This window comes from Colletotrichum acutatum (genome assembly GCF_030867785.1).
Source record: "Colletotrichum acutatum strain CBS 112980 chromosome Unknown BDZ83scaffold_6, whole genome shotgun sequence".
NCBI lineage: Eukaryota > Fungi > Ascomycota > Sordariomycetes > Glomerellales > Glomerellaceae > Colletotrichum > Colletotrichum acutatum.
The window spans coordinates 354,092-366,960 of NW_026849000.1; the positions used below are offsets into that span (position 1 = coordinate 354,092).

Genomic DNA, 12,869 nt, shown 5'->3' on the forward strand with positions numbered 1-12,869 from the left:
CGACAACAGCAGGGTTCGAACCTGCGCATCCGAAGATAATAGATAACGATTGAAGGATCAATTCAAGTCTATCGCCTTGGACCACTCGGCCATGTTGCCATATGCAATTGTTGAGGTGCAGGACCAAGATTTGCACCCAAGTACCGTGAACACAGCTGGCGAGGCCCACCAGGCGAACGAGACAGCAGCCAACAGCCCCGTGAACGAGCGAGAGATCGCCACAAAGAGAAATCAGTAGGTAAGCGTACTACGGCGACTTTGAAAACGTTCAAAAATGCAGCGAACCATGCTAGCAACCGGTGAAACATACCGAGCATGGTTGCTTCTCTGGTGGCAGTGGGTGCAACAACTGCCTTTAGCATACTTTTGCTGGCGCAAGAGTCAAAACTTGAAGAGGCATCAACTCCGGTTGCCGAGTTGCCCGGCTCGTGCGGGGGACCCGGGAGCTGAAGGCTTGAAGCACAAAATTGAAAAAGGTAACCATGAATGCCCGAGGGATGTGGTTATGAATAGTTCAGGATGGAACGTTTGGTCTTGGCGGTAAAGGGGAAGATCAAGGAGGTTTCCGATGTCCATGCTACCCAGGTGGTGGGAATCCCTCCCTGGTGCGCGCCGCCGCACAAAATTCGAGCAGAACAATGCATGGGGATCTGGCAGTGCGGCACCTGGTGCGAGCGCAGCCCGAAAGGTTGCTCATCCTCATCCACGCGCCCCAGTTTCGGGAGTTCCTAGATAGGGTAACTCGCTGCGTTTCGAGTTGAGGAATCGTGAGTCCGTCCTTTGCTGACAACCTGACAGCGCTTCTTGGAAAGTGAAGAGGGTTTCTGACTCTGGCCCCCCTATCTCATTTGCACAGTTTTGAATGCGTTGGTGGCCAACTGTATCTGGCTGGATAAGCATGTAACGGGAGTTGCGACAGACAACCTAACTCATTGGTGGTTGGTTGGCGTAAAGTATCGTGGCCCTTGTTAGTATTAGTTGGCCTGACATAAACATTAGCAATGCGTCGGCTTCTGTTCATAAGGTTGTGAAGAAACGGCGCGTGGAGAAAAAGCGCGAGATACACTAGAAGACAATGTTGCGACAGAGATGATTGACGGAGAGACCAATAACCGCCCAGGATGATGCGATCTGATGCGCTGATGCAGTGTCAACACACCCGGAGATCCACCACTGAAGCAATACCATTATTATATTAGTACCACGGCTTTACACGCTGTTCCAAGGATGCGTGGGGCCGGCCAGCCGATCAAGGTGGACTCGTCATCGTTAATACCAAAGTACCATGTTCATGTCGGGGATTGAGCAACAGGATGGTCGAATTTTGCTCTTGAATGGCATAAGCGATTCCTTCTGTTGATAACGGCAATGACAGCCGAGGCATAACGGTACCTTGGTGATTGTCTCAGATATCCAAAAGGCGAGACTGGTGTAACCCGAATGCGGACGCGTGGGTGATCGCGGGTTGGTGGAGGTGAGTGATGAGTAGTGAGAGAAAGAAAGACAAAGATAGCCAGACAAGTCGGCCGATTGCCTCAGGTCAGCAGATCATTGTGTTTGGGAAGAGGATTTGTTGCCCTCAACGGCTGGAGTTGCTGCGACTGACCTGCTGATCGGGCACAGTTGCCGTCGGTTGTACGCGCTCTTGCGTGTGTCGTGTCGCATGGCGATTTGATTGCAACTTGCGACAGCTTGGCCGGACTTTCCCACCGGGCCCCTCAGGAGTAGAGCAGAGAGGGAACAGAGAGTGATGACTGATGAGCGAACTAAACTCAAGGCAGGGGTGGGCCGACATGATACGGATACAAGGCAAGAAACGCGCTTGGTGGCAGCTGGCTGTCGCCCAGGTTGTCTTAGGTTGTGCTAGCCCGCCTGGGCTGTTGATAATGTGGAATGAGAAGAGTACTTTTTGCCAAGTACTTTGCGTGTTGTGGTACGTAGACCTAATGATATTCCTCTCTCACAGATTAGTTGTACCATGCCGGAGGCCTGACACCGATAGCCGACACAGAGTACCGATGCCGATGCATGAGTCTGATAGTCCAAGGTCTAAATACCTTGAGAGGGGTAGTAAGGAGGCATTGTTATTATTCAGAGATAACCACCAAATGTTGTAGACGCATAAGGAAAGAGACTCGGAGGACACCTCGCAAGTACAGTCAGTCACGCAAAAAAGGTAGTAGTATATGTATCCGTAGTGAACTTTGAGCAACAGCCAGTGGCATTCAATTTAGGTTGGGACTCTGCGCGCAGACTGGCAGCTGGATCAACCCGGCCAAGCTCATCCACACCGTGACCAAGCCAAGCGAGTAAGCCAGACGTATTGAGAGTATATACATGGAACGGCAGTACCTTTTCATTACGCCAACTTAGATAATGCAACATGCCAAACGCCCAAGGTAAGGTACATTTGGTCATTCGTGAGAAAGAGTTTTGCGCGCAAGCGGGGCTCAGCTACGGATACGGTACCACGGGGATTCCAGGGTTTTATCTCACATTTGCCGGCGCAATTGCCAAACAGTCAATCAACTTAGAAATACACCGGCGAAGCGTTAATCAAATTGCTTGGTGGTGGTGGCCCCCCCCCCCTCTCGAGTGAGAGTGGCCCCCTACTTGAGCCCCGCTCGAGAGCCCAAGTCAGCCAGTCATCGAAACTCTGGTCACAACTGCGACTGGGATTGATAGGGAATTACACGAGCCATGGTCACAGCTTGGTTGTACGCTACTTCGTTACGCATACTAGACCCTATCATTTGAATATGTGCGATCCTGGATAAGGTGTGCCCTGGGCAAGATGAGTCCGAGGCTGTCGTACAGATCCAAATGGTAACTTGCCTGCGGCGCCCAGTGATTCTCCACAAACTGCTTTGGGCAACGACTCGTCAAGAATGGTGAGGTATTTGACTCATCCGATCTGATGCCATCTGGGCACGCGCAGGTCGAACGTGGACTGGGCAAAGGTGGAAGAAAGGCGACGGGCGGGAGCCTTTAGGAGCGTGGCGGTGGAGGGAAAGGAGGGAATAACATCCTGGAACGCGCAATCCAGCTCGCCGGGCCTAGGAAAAAAAAGGTACTATTGATGCAAATTGCTTGGGACATGGCCATGCTGTCCTGACTGGATAGGGTGATGACTACCTTACCTTTCCTCATCCGTCCGTCTCCATTACGGGGCATTGGCAGTATCATTGGTTTCCTTTTACAATGTATGACCGACAGATGATATGAGCCACGGGCCACTTTTGACCAAAGTACCTTTTGCTCACACTCTCTAATACTGGACTATCTCTCTCTCTCTGTCTATCTCTCTCTCAGTCATCTCATGAGAGGCTGAGGCTGCTTGGCCTTCTGCTTGATGGGAGCTACTGGAGAACTCACCCAATAAACTGGAACCACCCCCGAAATCAAAAAATCCCAGTCGCAACTCTGGTTGGCCTGTTCTCCCTTGAGGACAAACTAAAACCTATGTCTCTCAGTATCTTGTTCGTATCTTTCTCGCCCTTATCCTCCTCCCCATCCATCCATGGCCACTCACTCACTCACTCACTCGCCCGCCCACTGGCAGAAAATTCCCTCTCATTTGTTCAGTAAAACCTTGCCGGGCTTTTTACTGTACCTTGGTGAAGTGAACCCCATCCACACCCCGATTCTCATACCAATCGCTTTGTTTCCTTTCCTTTTGTTGCCCCCTACCCCCTTCCATTCCCCTCCAAAGTTCCCATCCTTTTTTTGCTCGTGACACGCCCCCCCGATACTTTACAAACAACACGTCAATAATCAAGGTTCCGATGCGGCCAGGCCACAACAGTACTTGAGTAAAGTACCTACCTTAGCTTAGCTTACTGAACTGAATTTACCCTTCCTTGCCCGTGCTCTGCTGTACACTACTGGTATCCGTACGCTGTGCCCAACTTTTACATCATCCCACACACGGTCCTCCTTTGGGTCTAATTCCAACACTTTTCTCTTCCTCACCTCGCATACCCTTACACGGCGATAACCCAATGCCGTCAACTTGTATGGTTGACCGGCTTTGATCGTCTCGCACGTTGATAACTGGTGTTTTCGTCCATCAACAACAGCAGCTCTCTCCGCTAAGCACGCCTTCATCTCGTTTAAGGCGCGCCGAATCCTGTTTCCCGCGCCATTCAACTGTCAGCGTCCGTGCTCTGGGACACAAGCCTGAGGTACCATTCAGTGTTCACCTCATTCTCTCAGTCTCTGCCTTACCTTACCTTACCTTAAGGTAGCTTTACCTCTCGCGCCCACCTCTCTCTCTCTCTCTCAACCTCGACACACCCTGCTTGGACTAGAAATTCTGACTGGGGTGCCTGACGAGTGATGACTGGAACTCTCGCCTCATTTGGCTTGGCTTTTGCTTTCTTCTTAGTCTAAACTGGACATAATACGGCGAGACGGTAAAGGTGTGGAATCCAATACTTTGTACACCTCTCACCTCTCTTATCCACTCATACTCCGTCCTCAGCACTCACTCGCTCAGTCTCTTTCTCTCACTCTCTCTCTCACTCTTACCTGACACTCATCTCTTCTTTCCCTTCCCCCCTTACGAATACTCCGTACTGATACACACACCTTCCTCCAGTCTACCTACAGTTCTACACCTTTCCGTCTCCACCTTTCCCGGTCACATTCAATCTTGGCCTCAAACACGAACCGCGTCCACCGATCATTTGGAGCCGGCATTCAACCCAAACCACCGATCCCTCCTCTTAGGCCCATTAGCCTTAGCTTTTGTCTTCTTACAACCACACGTCCCAACACATTTCCATCCAACAACGCCTTACCCAGCAAGTTACCCATCAAGGCAAACACTTCTTTTTTTTTTTAGTCCAAAGAGCCAACCTGAACCGCAAGTCTTTGTCGCCTGATTTTCGACAACTCGGGGGGTTCAGTTGATTTGTGGCGACCGTATCAATATCTACCGCCAGACAATCGGCTCAAGTCACCCGGTCGCAACACAAACCCGCGAGAGGCCAACCGCGATGGAGACCACCACCGAGGTCGAGACAAAGCAGCCGTCAGTTGCGCCCTCAGAGCCGCAGCAACAGACCCCAGTTGCCGAGACCCCTACAACCACAGAGTAAGTTATCTTTTTGTCTCTTTACCGCCTCTCTCTCTCTCTCTCTCTATTCTCTGGTCTCGCTTGCTGCATCTGAGTTGTTGTCACTTGATGCTTCCTTCTTCAATTGCTCTCCTTCTCCTGTACAAGAACCACGCGCTATGACCAGTGGTGAAGTCATACACTGGGTCGACTTCGACTTCACCTTCGACTTGGAGTTGCCTGCAATCCCATCACAGCCCTCAACTCGAGTTCTTGCTTCATTTTCTACTTCGCAGCCCGCACCTACCTTTACCTTTGCCTTCACTTCCGTCTCAGTGTTGTGGCTGCACGGAAACTCCTCTCCTTCCCTCCCTGACACTGCATCTGACGGCGCTTCTAGCTTCGGCCACTAAGCTAGGTTGTAAGGCCGCCAAAGTTCCCTCTCGTCATTCCCCCTTCCACTACAACCAGCACCGACCCCTCCCTTGATTCAACCACACCTCTCTTCCCATCAAGCAACCAGATCACTTTCCTCTCATCAACTCTTGTACCTCGTCGCAGGTGTACACGGTCTCTCAGATCCTCTGCTTTCATTCCATAGCCTTGTTGAGCCTCGGTTTCCTTAATTACGCGCCGCAAATACTCTGTCTTTGTTCTCACCTCCTGCGAAACTCTCAGAATGCCGTTCCGACGAGACGCCCGCCTCAAGAGCACTCCCGAAGAGCCCTCTGTACCTATTAAGGAGGAAAGAAGGTGCGTCGCATTCCTTTGAGACTCTCAACTCCCCATTTGAGTTTCCTGGTTCTTGACTCCCTCTTTGCGAATCAGAGTTCCAATGTATTTTTGGCACCTGTCAAAGTTCAATGCAGCCGCCTGGTTTGCTTGCCTTGGTTAAGAGTGCAACTGGCGAGTTGCCGAGAGGCGCATGTCGAGTCAGGGACAAGTGTTCCCGATTCGTGTGCGGATACACCATCCGCTTTGGATGGCTTCCTACCCCTGCTCAACTCGAGTCGTCTGCAATTCTTGGTCTTGGTCTTGCGCAATTGCTTCCCTGCCGGCGATGCCTTACCTTTCTGTCTCTCTTCCCATTGGACGGGGCTTTCTCAGTTACAGCCACCATGGCCGAGCTTCACCGTCTTGCTTAGCAAAGACCTCATCAGGGTTGCGAGTGCGCACCCATTTGGGCAACATCGCAACACATCCTGGAATGCAACGAACTCAATCGTGAACAAGCATATACTAATACCAATTACAGGCTCAGCAGTACCAATGGTGTTAAGCCACCAGCTCTGGATGACGACGACACCGCCAATGACGATGACCTAAGCCCGCCTCCAGAGAACTTGAGCCCTGTCTCAGGCAGCCATGATCGCGCTCTGGAAGATGAGATTGTTGTCGGTAACCGCAATGGTGTGCAAAAGTCATCTCCCCTCCGCGTTGTTTCTGATCCCGAGGATGAGAATATGGCGGATGTTGAGGATGAGCCAGTCGTCTCTCACTACCCTAAGCGGAAGCGCGCGTCTGTCTTCAACGACTTGAGTGAAGACAAAATGGAGAGCAGCCTTGTCTCAGAGAAGGAAGGCACGCCGCGCGGCACCAAACCAGCTCGTAGGCATGGGCTGGGTGGTGTAAAGGGCGTCATTCTCGGATACTGGCGCGATTCGCCCGTCCCCGACCCCAGAGGCAAGCATGCAGTTATTGGCTTCATCGATGTCCGCGATCGCCTCCGCACTCGCATTCAGCAAAACACCCGCTTCGGCGAGCCGGTCTCGAGTCTCGAGTATCCCCTCCCGCCCGGGCCAGGTGGCAGCTGGGTGACCTTCGAGCGGGTCGTCTTCGCAGACCACCTGGTCGGTCTGGACCACCACCAAGTGAAGGAATATGTCAAGCTTCGAACGGATTCTATCGAGATGACGGAGGAGGCCCGAGATGCTGCAGAGCAAGCTGCGGCTAAGGAAGCGGTCCGACGTGTCGAGGAAAACCCTCCCCCCGAGAATCCCGTAGCGCCAGCCATCGCATACGGTGCGGAGATTCCCGACCACGCCACAATGCCGGCTCGACCGGACTCCAAACGTCGCCGCACTGGTAGTGGCATCGGCACGATCAGTGGAGGACCGGTACAGCAGACGCCGCCGGCACAGAATATCCCGCCAACTCCTCAATTCGACCCTCTGCCAGGCACCAGACCCACACGCATCATTGTGGGCTACTGGAAGGGCTCCAGCGAGCCTGATCCTATCAACAAGCACGCGATCTACGGCATCCTCGGACAAAATGACATGTTCCGCGTCAAGGTGGCGCGAGAGACGCGTGATAAGCGCTTCGTCGATGGCAACTTCCCTGTTGGAGCGGGTGCGCTTTGGATTCACTGGGAAGAGGTCGAGCTAGAGCCTCACATCAAAGTACTGTCTCGCCCCGAGGTAAAGGAGTATTGTCGTGTCCGTCAGTACCAAATCGATCAAGGCGAGACCCACAACGAGCGAGTCGAGAATGAGGCCAGGGCAGTGTACGAGGCACAACAGCGCGTGGCAAATGGGATCAACAAGCCTGGTTACATGAACAACATGGGCCCGCCTCCCGTCATTGTTCCACAACCAGAAGAGATGCTCGAGGCACCCGAGACCAAGGTCGAGGTTAATCCCGAACTGCGCCAGAGCCGCAGAACGGAGAACCGCGGCGTTCGACACTCATTGCCCGATCTCGACGTCAGACAGTCATCGCGAACCCCGGTACAAGCGCAGAATAAGATTGACGCCAGTGCACGTCGCGAAATCGCCCGGATCGAGGCCGCCCAAATTCGAACAGAGCGTTTCGCCGCTGACCGCGAAGCTGCTCAGAACGCCCAAGCTGCTCAAGCTGCCCAGGTTGCTCAAGCCGCCCACATGGCCAACTTGGTCCCTCCCCCGATGCCGCCGCAAGCTATGCCTAAGATGCCTTTGCAGAACGGCAACGGCAACGGTCCCCGCATGAGTAGCCTCTTCCACGAGCGCGACGAGATGCAGCGCCTGAACAAGGTATGGGCCAGCCAGGAAGAGCACCGCAGCAAGGTTGGAGGCGAAGAAACCAAGTTTTACGGCGGTATCAAGTACGAACGCAAGACCAACGGTCCCTTTGTCGGCAAACTCGTCTCGCAAGGCACCATTATCAGTATTGACGGAGAGGATTATGTCGAGTATCGCGTACTCACGAAGCCAAGTTTTTTCTAGACGACCAAGACGGGATGCACCTCGCGGCTCTAATCACTTTCACATTTTCGGTTAGTTGGCATTCGCTGAGCGATGATCGCCAGATTATGGGATTCCTCCTGAGCGTTTAGTGTAAACGAATCTCTCTCTTTCGGTACTGGGTTCAACGGATGGAGGCTCAGGATTTCCTTTGTTTTTTCTCGCGACAAAATGGATGCGAGGTTCGGCGGAAATCGGGTCTTTCCTATTATACCCCCTCTCAACCTTTTCCAATTAATCAGTTTTTCCTTTTTTTTTTTTTTTTTTTCGTCCTTTCGGCGTGGAAAAGCCAGCTCGGTCTCCTCATCGGCCACAGAGAACTCGCCGAGGAGGGGACTACTATACCATGTTTTCTTTGTTTTCGCTCTCACGCCCTTCGCAATACCTCACTCATACACCAATGGCTTGCCTAGTTGAGTCATATGGTGGGAGGGACATGGATTCGAATGCTTTCTTCTGTTGTTGTTTTTTTCTAATTATCATGATGCCATTGCTATTCAGAATGGGTACCTCTCAGGCGGAGGTCGGAACTGAGCGGAAAGGGGGAAAAGCGTGGGATCGATACCAGGACCCGTGGTTGTCAGTAGCTTTCAGATAGCAATCAAATGAATCGTTTAAACTCTTGTGTGCAATGTGAGGACGTTTGAGGTGTGCTGGTATCAATGGCAAGACTTGACTCGGGGAGTTGAAGACAATATGGATTTTCGCTCGAGGTAAAAGTACAAAATGTGACATCTTCATTCGTTGAAACCGTTTAGTCTGTCCCAAGGTCCCCATTATTGTACGTACCTCCCATCCCTCACTTCTCTTGATCAAAGTCGTAGCTATTCCCAAACCCCCTCCCCAGATACGTCTTCAAAGCCTCTTCCCTCGTCGTCCAATCCACCGGTATCTCCAAGTCACTCTTCCCCGTCTCCGCCTCCGTCTCCCCCTCGAGGAAAGGCCTTACATCCTCGGCGAACTGCAGCCGCATAGGGTTACGGTACCACCCGGCAAAATGAATCATGGCCAGCATGACGCGCACGTCTGGCGTGGTGTTTGGCATCCCCGCGTGCCAAAGCCGCAGGTCGCGGATGACGATGCTCCCCTTTTCCACCGTCGGCTGCGAGGGCGGGCGGACGGCGCGGCGGAGGTCGAGGAGGGGTGGGGTTATACGGCCGCTTGCACGGGTGCCGTGAGCGCCTTGTTGGGCTGCTAGGCCCGAGGGGATGATGGTGCCGGTGTAGCTTGGGGAGGATGTGGTGGTGGTGGATGAGGAGTCGGTTGAGGATGGAGGGGGATGGAGGAGGTACGGGGCGTGTGTGCCGAACCAGAGCTCGGTTGAGCCGTTTGAGGGTGTCATTTTCACGAGGGGGACGTTGATTACGAGGGCGAAGGGGTGGGATGGGTGGGCAAAGTCTGCGTCCGAGTGGACTGGTTGGCGTTGCGGCTTTGCGTCTGGCGATGGCGGCATGGCGGCGTTTGCGGAGCAGAAGGTCCAGTTTGGGCGCGGGCCTAGGATGGAGGAGGTGATTTGCGTCGCTATGGCGTCTGTATTGTTGTTCGTAAGTTATTTATAGAGAATATGAGGAGGGCTTGGTTGGGCATGAAATATGGACCTGGTGTGTGGAGTGATGAAAGGGAGAAGGGGAAGGGGGATGGACTCAACTTGTAAAGATGGACTTGTAGAAGTACTCAGCCACGGGAGGCGGATCTTGTTGTAGATTCCCCAGATTATAGTTGAAGGGCCCTTTGTCGCCCAGCGACCGGAGGTAGAGTGCGTCCTGGACCATTTTGGCGTTGAGGGCGTCGAGGTCTGCGTGCGGGATTACGTCGGCGACGACGACGAGGCCGTCTCTGTGGAGGTGGCGGACGGCGAGCTCGAGGTTCCGCGGAGAGAGACGGGCGTTGAGCAATTCGGATTGTGAGGGGTGTATTGTTGCCGGTGTTTTTGGGAGGTCCTTGTGGTCGTAGTCATGGTTGTTTGGTGTAAGTGAGGCCATTGTTCGGCGGTTAGTGAGAGGGGCGCGAAGACGAAATGGGAGGTTGGAGGTCAAGAAAGGGAGGCGTGGATGAAGGAGCATTGTTGGGGATGAGATTGCTCTGATGGCTTAAAATGGATGATGATGGACAGATGAATACATGGATGAGAGAGTCCAGAGATTTCTCATGCATTTATATTTTGAAGTGAGGAGGCTTGAGAAGAGGCCCCCTGCCCCAATTCCGAGCTCGGGTTTGGATGACACAACGTGCATTTCCCCATCCACTCCAGACCCCTAGGTACTACTATGGTAGGTTTCCGAGGGTTTTCTCCAAACCCGAGCTCGGGGTACGCTCGCTGACCCCCCATACCCCCTCTTCATAGCTAGCTACGACTGGCCATCCTTTGATCAATATCCGTCTCATCATCCGTCGCCTGCATGTTCCAGCGGCGGTGGATTCCTCCAACCCGCCTCCAGGTCCGAGACGAGTGTCTGAACTGGCCAGCCAATTGTCCGCTTGCACGCCAAGAGGCGGCGGATCAGCTCCTGTCGCGAGGCTTCCGCTCTGATGAATCGTGCACCTTTGAAGAGTAAGTTGAATTCTGTAGATCAGCTGGTGGGGGTATATGTGCGAAAGGTGTACGTAGAGACCTGGTTCGACAGACTCACAGAATGCGATGGGGCCAAAGGCGTTGACTTGAACCGAGGGCTTGTTGGCAGTGAATGCTACGCCACAGACGTCAAGGGCGAGGTACTCCAGGATATCGTCTTTTGTGTCTTGAGGGCCGAGCCGGTCGTGTAGCGTGCTTTGAAGACTTGATAGTTGATGCGGGTTGGCGTGGAAACAGAGTATTGTTGCGGCGACGAGTTGATAGTGGAGGGCCGCCGCTAGATTCTTCCTTAGTTACAAGACAAGGGTGTTCTAAGATAAAAAGGCTTACCGTGGTGATCTCTAAGCAGCCAAATGGATGGCAAGGCGAGGCCCAGACCGCGCTCAACCGTGGAGAAGGGTTCAAATCGTGATGGTAGACTTTCACGCCATTCAAATAACAGATGAGAAAGGTTAGACCACGAGTCACCCGCGACGGGATCTGAGCCTGCGACGCATGTATTGATGATGCGTCCGAGAATGAGAGTAATGGCATTGAGGCAGTCTTGATCGGTTCTTTGGCCTGTCATCGGTAGGGTCGGGGTCACCTGAGCAAGATTTATCTTGAGCGGGCATCTTCGGAATAAACTAAAGGTGATGTCCTCGCGCATGTAGTTCCAGAAGCCTGCTGCTCGAAGGCTAGACCCAAAGGAGTCGGTTTGAGGGGTATGATAGGCTGCCAGAGAATATGCTCCCTGAAGGTGCCTGTTTGGGTCAACCTCTTCTGCTTTGGTGTCAGTCTATGCAACATAAATGTTTAAGTGTTTACAGGGTGCGTCAAGTAGTGACCAGAGGACGACAGAATCTCACCACTTAAAATCTCATACGACCGCAAGAGACAAACAGAAGCCAGCGCAAGCCCCTGCGTTCTCTCATCATTGTCGTGCTCCTCCACTGTCAGATTAATCAGCAAACGAACGCAGTGGCCATGATAAAACTCGGCCGCCACCCTGGCGGAGGGCGCGGTAGTCCGGCTCGTGTGGACCGCGGACAATGCCAGAATGGCGGCAAAGGGCAGCGGGTTATCGCAGGCGGCCTCTGGAAGGCTTGTGGCAAAGGTCAGAGACGCGTCGCTGAGGTCGTACCATGGCGCGATGGTGGTGATGTAGTGGGAAAAGTAGCGTGCTATGGACGGGTTCTGGAGGGCTTCGCGGGGGTTGGATGGTGATGGGAAGGCTGTCGGAATGCATGTGAGCGGTTCAAACGTGAGCAGAGTAAAGAAGAGTGGGATACGCATAGAAGATACTCACCGGCGAGATCGGGCTTCGGGGTCTCATCTTGACTCTTGCTGTGTTGTGGAAGCGGGATGGTGCGATCACAGTATCGCTGAGCCTTGCGGCAACGTAGGCACGCGGGCAGAGCCTCGTCGCCTGAGTAATGTCGTATTGGTCAAAAGAGCTCTTTCCATGGTATCATGTTGGATGTTTGCTTACATTTGACCTTGCGGACGCGGCAGGTGTTGCTGGTGGCACTTGTCAGCACGATCATCTGTCAGCGGGCGGTACTAGTTCTTGTTCTCTTCTTTACCATGCTGCGATGATGTCAGAATTCCGTTCAAGAAGGTCGTTTGATGTGCGCAACTGCGTCAAGAGGATGTCTTACCTGCCTGGTTCAGAATACGAGGCATCGACTTTCTCCGGTCTATCAAGAGGGAAAGAATGTAAGGAACAGATAGACAAGCCGTAGTCAGACTCAGTGGAAAACCTGCCTACTTTGGCACGTGTGGAAGTCACTGCAGCGCTTTGGCACAAGGAAGCGGCGAACAAGACGTACGCGCCGAGAAAATCGCGAGGTAGGAAATTGTGTCAAGGGATGGACTGTCGTCTTTGGGCGAAAAACTCCAATTCCTCGTCTCCATGACTGGACGGCCGGTACCCCGCGCTCGGAGCGGACGGGAGAGTGGGGCACCGGCGGCGATCCCGTCTCACCCCGGATCGCCGGCAGCCACGTTCCTAAGCACTAGAATCGCCAAGCCC

The 12,869-nt window shown here is 53.3% G+C and overlaps 3 protein-coding genes and 1 non-coding gene across 4 annotated transcripts; 1 reads left to right on the forward strand and 3 right to left on the reverse strand.

Annotated features, from left to right (window-relative positions):
- On the reverse strand, positions 1-99 carry BDZ83DRAFT_t29. Its single transcript has one exon. It is a non-coding gene; the product is annotated as a tRNA-Ser (tRNA).
- A 4,901-nt stretch (positions 100-5,000) lies between these two features.
- Positions 5,001-8,265, forward strand: BDZ83DRAFT_747327 (uncharacterized protein; the record flags this gene model as incomplete). The annotated part of the gene is made up of 2 exons (XM_060513419.1): positions 5,001-5,098; positions 6,315-8,265. 2 exons carry the CDS (start codon positions 5,001-5,003, stop codon positions 8,263-8,265), a joined length of 2,049 nt encoding a protein of 682 aa, XP_060370602.1.
- An 817-nt stretch (positions 8,266-9,082) lies between these two features.
- BDZ83DRAFT_566542 (phytanoyl-CoA dioxygenase) lies at positions 9,083-10,265 on the reverse strand (the record flags this gene model as incomplete). The annotated part of the gene is made up of 3 exons (XM_060503858.1): positions 9,083-9,509; positions 9,576-9,813; positions 9,932-10,265. 3 exons carry the CDS (start codon positions 10,263-10,265, stop codon positions 9,083-9,085), a joined length of 999 nt encoding a protein of 332 aa, XP_060370603.1.
- Positions 10,266-10,390: 125 nt separating this feature from the next.
- Positions 10,391-12,711, reverse strand: BDZ83DRAFT_601492 (uncharacterized protein). The gene is made up of 8 exons (XM_060507107.1): positions 12,606-12,711; positions 12,487-12,534; positions 12,327-12,356; positions 12,144-12,263; positions 11,704-12,069; positions 11,186-11,617; positions 10,914-11,132; positions 10,391-10,825 (listed from the first exon to the last, which is right to left on the reverse strand). The coding sequence occupies exons 2-8, from the start codon at positions 12,518-12,520 to the stop codon at positions 10,668-10,670; spliced, it is 1,359 nt and encodes a 452-aa protein (XP_060370604.1). The 5' UTR covers positions 12,521-12,534; positions 12,606-12,711; the 3' UTR covers positions 10,391-10,667.
- Between the last annotated feature and the right edge of the window lie 158 nt (positions 12,712-12,869).

Bases quoted from the DNA above. Each gene is read 5' to 3' on its own strand.
- BDZ83DRAFT_601492 (XM_060507107.1), bottom strand. From the start codon at position 12,520: ATGCCTCGTATTCTGAACCAGGCAGGTAAGACAT. The intron at 12,357-12,486 runs CCTCTTGACGCA...CAAGTGCCACCA, and splicing joins GAACCAGGCAGGTAAGACAT to GCAACACCTGCCGCGTCCGC. The intron at 12,264-12,326 runs GTAAGCAAACAT...GACATTACTCAG, and splicing joins CCGCGTCCGCAAGGTCAAAT to GCGACGAGGCTCTGCCCGCG.